The 6664-nt window shown below is 40.8% G+C and overlaps 1 protein-coding gene across 1 annotated transcript; it reads right to left on the reverse strand.

The window, feature by feature from the left end:
• Window positions 1–1028: 1028 nt before the first annotated feature.
• Window positions 1029–3642, reverse strand: tpk2 (thiamin pyrophosphokinase 2). Its single transcript, XM_042096834.1, has 8 exons — window positions 3381–3642; window positions 2958–3196; window positions 2790–2853; window positions 2473–2603; window positions 2272–2390; window positions 1771–1903; window positions 1584–1680; window positions 1029–1488 (listed from the first exon to the last, which is right to left on the reverse strand). The coding sequence occupies exons 1-8, from the start codon at window positions 3454–3456 to the stop codon at window positions 1442–1444; spliced, it is 906 nt and encodes a 301-aa protein (XP_041952768.1). The 5' UTR covers window positions 3457–3642; the 3' UTR covers window positions 1029–1441.
• Window positions 3643–6664: the final 3022 nt, after the last annotated feature.

The raw sequence follows: 6664 nt of genomic DNA on the forward strand, positions 1-6664 counted from the left end.
GGCGAAGAAGCAGCGAAGACCCTTGACGGAAGATTCAAAGAAAAGGAAAAGAGATCAGACCGAGCGAGGGGGAGTTTCGTAGAGAAAAAGCATCAGGCTTGCCTGGTGTCCCTTTAAATGCAGATGAGGCAACAAATGGAAATATGAGCAATATCTAGACTGTTCTGATTTTGATATGGAAATGTGAAGTCTTGCAAACTTGATTTTATACATTTTACTTTGGTGTTGAATTGCATATTAACAAGAAGAAAAAAATCTCCCCTTTTTAAACACTTTTGGCCTGAAGTAATTAAATAAGAGTGTAAGTTAAAGCCTTGCTACAATATTGCTGCAGTAGAAAAGAACCACAATGGCTAATCAGCAATGGTCAGGGATGGTATTGAAATATTGTTTTGTTCATCAGGAAAACTCGATTTCAATCAAGAACTCAATTCACCTTATTCACATGGCGGCCATTGGCGGCGAAAACGAGGCTATATGGTACACAAACCATAGGATTGTTATGTTCTATGCATTCACCTGTAGGTGGCATTAATTATACAGTAACTTAAGAGTACCCTGTAGCCTCGTTTTGGTGTTTATTTGGTGCTTTATTTTGCTGTTTGCATCTTTTTGTACATTAAAAACCAATAGGTCGCGACCGCAAAAGGGGTGCTATCTCTATTGGTAGATATGAACAACGTATGACTTATGGCCTGAAAAAAAAAAAAAAATTCACTTTAATCCCTGAAATCAACTAGGTTCTATTCAGTGTAAATTTGTCCATGAAGCAGTACATTGTCACGTTACTACCGCAACAAATCTTTGTGTTGCCACTGCACTGCTGTCATGTTGGCATGTTCAAACACTTGTAAATAGTAATTATTTGAGGTTTAATCTTACCTTTAATATTATTTATTCTATCCGAATGGGTGCGATGTAGGTATTACATTTCATCTGAAGTGGTATTAAAAAGGTCTTAAAGTCTTAAATTTAGGTCTGACAATTCTGGGGGTACCCTGACAAACAGATAACAAAGTAAACATTACCCTGGTGTAAAACATTTATTGTTTCTGAGGTACGGAAATGCCCAGCATTCAAAGTTACACAGGAGATCCACAGGAGAACCCACTTCATCAATTAGCCATGCTTACAGGATGTTACAATGGCAATGAGGTTTAGGCCCCATAACATCTCACCTAAGTGGAACAATTCACAAAAGGGAGCACATATCAGATGCATGGGACCAACTATGAGTAGGTTACCCTCTCTGCAGCTAAATGATATCCAAAACAAATACTGGAGTTGGCATATGAAGTGGAAATTGACTGACATTTTTAGCATCATTAGCATAACCAGAAACTGGCATGGTTCAAAAAGCTGATTCGCCCACCAAAATACACACTCCAGTTATTATATGTCTGTAGGGGGACTGAGAATCCCTAATGTGGAGTCATGTCTTTCACACGGTCCTGTGCAATCCAGCGACAAACTCGTGGTAGTAAGGCTCTGTAACACAATCAAACGCAAACATAAAGAAAACATCTTGTCACATACAAACACAATCCCGTGCACAAGATTAACAGTATACAGTAGACACAAACCTGTATCTGGCTGTATGACGGAGTGTCTGATCAGAAAGTCAAGTACCACCATGGCACAGTTTGGTTTGAATTCATCAGCGACCAGAAGCTCTTTAACCTGTGTGGTGCACAGTAACAAAGTGATGGGTAAGTCATGCACTAGTAGACAACCCCACCGAAACAATGTGGCCGTCCTCTGCTGTTCTACCTTCTCTATGGGGTAGAAGTAGAAGTTTTGCACTTCCCCATCCCCAATCTGAGGCCTGAAGTCAAGAGGAAGCTCCAGGTCAAACACAAACTGGCACTCAGGAAACACACCTTCATGGTCCTCATAGGTATAGCTGGAATAGATTCAGAAGACAACAGGGTCTCTGGGTGTTCACCATGTATAAATTCACATTTACGGCTATTTTTCACATAGATCTCTACTGTCGGTAGGAAAAAAAAAGTCCAGTTGCTGCAGCCAACAGCTAGAGCCGCCAGGCGGCTGCAGTGCTACACTCTGGGGGCATGAACATGAGCATGCCCCCAGAGTAGCTGCCTGGCTACAGCAACTCGAGCTAGGTATTGTTTTATACCCCCCCCCCCCCCCCCCCGTACATGACAGTTCTCGTGACCTCGAAAAACAGAGATCTATATGAAAATCGCCATAATTCTCCTTTAACAATACTGAAAGGGATTCTAGGGATTGGAGGACAGGCTTATTTACCTCACAGTACCAACAGGACGTGCTTTCTCTGCAATGCTCGCTGGGATGCAAGCCTCCTCTTCACACTCCTTCACCATTGTATGTTTGACTCCACAGCCTGCAGCCAGGCCTCCTGCCGCCTGGAAAAGAGATGGAGTTTCTGCACATCATCACATTACAATCCTCCACCCCAAGCTAACATAGGCAGTCATTTCCTTTTACCAGGTTATCCAGTCTCCCTGGGTACGTCTGCTTTGTTGGTGAGCGCCGGCCCAACCACATGCAGAGCCTTCCACTGTCATCCCAACTGTATCCATTGAGGTGAACCCCATAGCGCTTCACTCCAAACAGACCTATTCATGATACAAGAGACGAAATTAGATGCAAACATGTCTGGTGGTTTTATAGTAGTAGCCTACTGTGAAGTGGTAGGCTGCAGCAATGCTTGGATGATGGAAACATAATCGAGGGTGGGTTTAAAACTCCCTCCCTATCCCCTGAATAATTATGTGTTGTAGTCTTGAGGCACAGGAACTCACTTGTGGCTGACCTCTCCATGCACATCAGAGGAGTGTCACAGAATCTCGGCATGACAGAATATTTCTATTTAGAGAAACAAACAAAATAAATACATACGATTTTGGAGAAAAGTGGTTGGTTTCTCTCTTGTTTGCCTGATCCATGTTGCGACAATTCCCAGTTCTCACCTCGTTTCTCCAGCCTTTCAGGCATGTAAGTGACTCATCTTTCCTCAGTTCTTGCAAAACCTGGTCAACGGCCTCTGACCTCTTTGCGTACGAGTCGAGAGAGGAGTGAACAGAGATAGCGCCACTATGAGATGTAAACACATCGGGAAAACGGCTCAAGATGGAAGCTATTTTCGGCTGCACCCACCCGACTTGTTCCCCTTCCACTTCAAATCGCATACAGCTGTTCAAAGTTGATCCTGCATATGAATGAATGGATGTGACTGAAAACGTATATGACTGGGCTAAGTGTTTGAATGGCTAATATGTAAACCTTACAGATTACGTGCGTTACTCAAATGCACAACATTATCAAACAAATTATGAAATAACCTTTTATTTAAAAAATATTGGGCCATTGCCATATAAAACACCTTCCCCAACCTGGTAAGTGAAAGTTGTTCATTCGGCGAAGCAGTTGGAGCATTTTCTCCGGCCAAGTTGACAATGACGCTGTCATTTTGAGGTAGCGTAACGTTACTGATTATTTGAGGTGGACATAAAACATGAAAGTAGGCCTACATGCTGTACAAGTCGTAAACTTACATGTTCAATCCCCCACCGTGTAAGCTATTCGCTACTGCTAACTACGTTCTGCCATGTTGGCTCCATGTTTTTACTGTTCTGCGCTCCTGCTGAATCTGATTGGTAAATGAAAAGCAAGCAGTGACATAGTTGTTCCGCCTTGAGGCAGTGTTGAGCTTACAGCCCCGCTTCTTCCTTTATCATACACAGTAAAAGAAAGGCTATGGGTTTGTCCAAGTGTAGAATTCAGAAGTAGGCCCAGGCACACACACACACACACACACATACTCCATGTACATAGTAATATAGCATATAATATGCTACAGAATCAACAGCATCCCTAATACCAAAAACATGACATGTCACTGTAGGCTATGGGCTATGTGCTACCATAGAATAATCTTCATGAGAACATGAACAGCACAAGCTTTTTTTCGGTCTGATGAGCATCAGTGTTGAATGGTTTATTGTAGTCTTTAACTTTAAAATATCCATGGCAGCCTAATATTCTGTTTCTTTTTTTTTTTGGTGCTTGATAGGCCTACATGTGGCTAAGTGGCCATACTGCCTGTTTGTACAACAGCTCTATTCTCTTGCACGCAAAGTGTTTGTGAGAGCTACCAGTCATTACCTGAGTGGGCAAACATGTTGGTTATACAGTATTTTACAGCAGCCTATGAAATATATGACCACCCTCTAAGATCATAGGTGTGAATTAGAGTGTGGTGACTTGGGGTGAAAGGACTCACTGCACTGTCTTGTCAGCAAGGTAGGAATGAACCCAGAAGATTTTAGAAAAATTAAGTAGGGTCCCGTGTGTTTCAGAGTTTGAGATGACAAAACCATTGAAAAACAACGGTAACACTCCATAATAAGGTGCCATAATAAATAGCAAACTAGTAATTACCTAACCCTTTGTTAATATTTGTTAATTGTTACTGAAATATCTATTTGCCACAAGTTAATAGTTTTTTCATCATTAATTAAATATTAGTTGTTTGCATAAAATCTGTATGTTAATGTTTTAACAAATCTATTAACTAATATTGTATTAATATATGTTAATAGTTAACTAAATATATTTTTGGCACTAATTAACAGTTCTTTCTTACATCATTTAAATGTTAAATGTTTATTTACAAAACTATATGCTAATATAAAAGTTAATGACTTATTATTTTTTAACTAATTGTTATTAAACTGTGCTTCTGCCTATCCCAATATGAACCGCTCTCCATAGGACCCTTACAATAGATAGATAGATACTTTATTGATCCCCAAGGGGAAATTCAAGAAAAAAACACGGAGCTACTGTACCTTGACATGCTGCCACTGTTGTCGGCGCCGTAACCGCTTGCAATAAAATTGGTTAATTGATTGGTTGGTTAAATGATTAAAAAACTATTAACTTGTGCCAAATAGATATGTTAGTAACAATTAACAAATATTAACAAAGGGTTAGGTAATTACTAGTTTGCTATTTATTATGGCACCTTATTATGGAGTGTTACCAAAACAACAATAACAACAACAACAGCTTACTTGACAGGACAGTATACATCCTCAAAACTTGTTCAAGGTCACCAAGTGTGAATAGCTTAAGTCAACCACTCTCCTGCTCTAATGGGCAACCCATGTGCAGTCTCTCAAGAAATAAGAGAAGGGAAAGCTAGGCATCTTTATTCCAAATTTGTTTACCTCCAGATTAGGAGGGGAGGAGGTGGGGGTATGGTGACTCACCAGTGGTTAGAAATAAATGCTAATAATAACAACACTTAGGGTTATATAAAAAACAATATGAATTCTGGCATGTCGTATAGATTTGACAATATGATAAACAATTATTTTTTTACTCACTTTATATAATCTAGATAATAATCTTAAAATAGGGATATGTCATTAAGGTTACATGCAAGTTCAAAAGTGGTGTCTGGTTTTGCATGGGGGAGTTCTTGCAGGGCGTAAGCAAACAGCCAACAATTTATTCCGAAATCATCCACTAGTATGTTCCGACAGGAAGCTAATTAAGGTCATTTGTGTATCTAATAGTGTTGGGGTTTCAGTCTATTAATGTGAACAGGACACACAGTCAGCATGGGTCATCGGAGGTCAAAATGTAACCTGTGCCCTGGATTTTGTTTTTATCCATGACTTTAGCCTGTGTGTGTGTGTTTGTGTGAGAGAGAGAGAGAGAGACAGAGAGATTACGAACAAGCTCATTTTTAAAATCAACATGGTAGGCTACTCAATTTGTTTTCATCCCTGTTAGGTCAGCTTGTCAACAGGTGTGACAGATGCTTCAGGACAGGATGCAGTGGGTGGATGTGTTTGGTATTTGGTCACAGAAACCATTTGTATTTGCGTTCCCTTTTTTTAATATGTTGGAATAACAGGATGTGGCGTGGACAACACCAAGGAGAAAATTACTCCTTTTACGGTTAATTAATTTTTAGTGCAGTGTCAAATAAAGTTCTTCTCTATTAGGAAATGAGCAATTCTGGTTTTGTGTATTCCTGTAGCAGGAGGTATAATTTTGCCCTCATCATTTGAACTGTTTAAACTGACACACAATGATTATGGCCTGACCAGATTAATGATTGTAATAATTGTGTTTTCAGTCCTTTAGTGTATAACATAATCACGTCTTTCCTTACCCCAAGATTGTTATACTGCAGTCAGTCTCACCACTGCAGATACATAAATATCCAAGAGTTTACTTTCAAGGTGCAATGTGCTTGTACTAGAATGTTTGATACAATAGGCCTGCATGTGTGTGTGTATACACTGTAGTGACAAAGCCATGGCAGTGAGTGGGTAGACCAGACCACATGGTCAAGCCAGGTCGCAGAGGAGAGAGAACTCCAAGAATTTCTCAGGAGTGTGGTCTCTGTGTCTCCCTGGCCAAGAGACAGACAAAGGGGCCATTGATTCCAACTGGGCGCTTACTGCAGGGCTTGCCCTCCACACTGTTTTCTCAACACGCCTGTCAAACCTGTGCTAGCGCTAGCGTGTGCCGCTATACTAGCGTGGGGCTGATCATGAGTAGGTGTGCTTCAGCGGCTGTTTTTTTTTTTTGGGGGGGTGGGGGGTCCACTCAGTCCATCTGGAAAGTAGAGGTGCCAGAGGATGAAGGGCGGCTGACG

The sequence above is a fragment of the Alosa sapidissima genome, chromosome 7, assembly GCF_018492685.1.
Source record: "Alosa sapidissima isolate fAloSap1 chromosome 7, fAloSap1.pri, whole genome shotgun sequence".
NCBI lineage: Eukaryota > Metazoa > Chordata > Actinopteri > Clupeiformes > Clupeidae > Alosa > Alosa sapidissima.

Bases quoted from the DNA above. Each gene is read 5' to 3' on its own strand.
- tpk2 (XM_042096834.1), bottom strand. From the start codon at position 3,456: ATGACAGCGTCATTGTCAACTTGGCCGGAGAAAATGCTCCAACTGCTT. The intron at 2,391-2,472 runs GTAAAAGGAAAT...TCTCTTTTCCAG, and splicing joins CAGGGAGACTGGATAACCTG to GCGGCAGGAGGCCTGGCTGC. The intron at 1,681-1,770 runs GTAGAACAGCAG...TGCACCACACAG, and splicing joins ACTTCTACCCCATAGAGAAG to GTTAAAGAGCTTCTGGTCGC.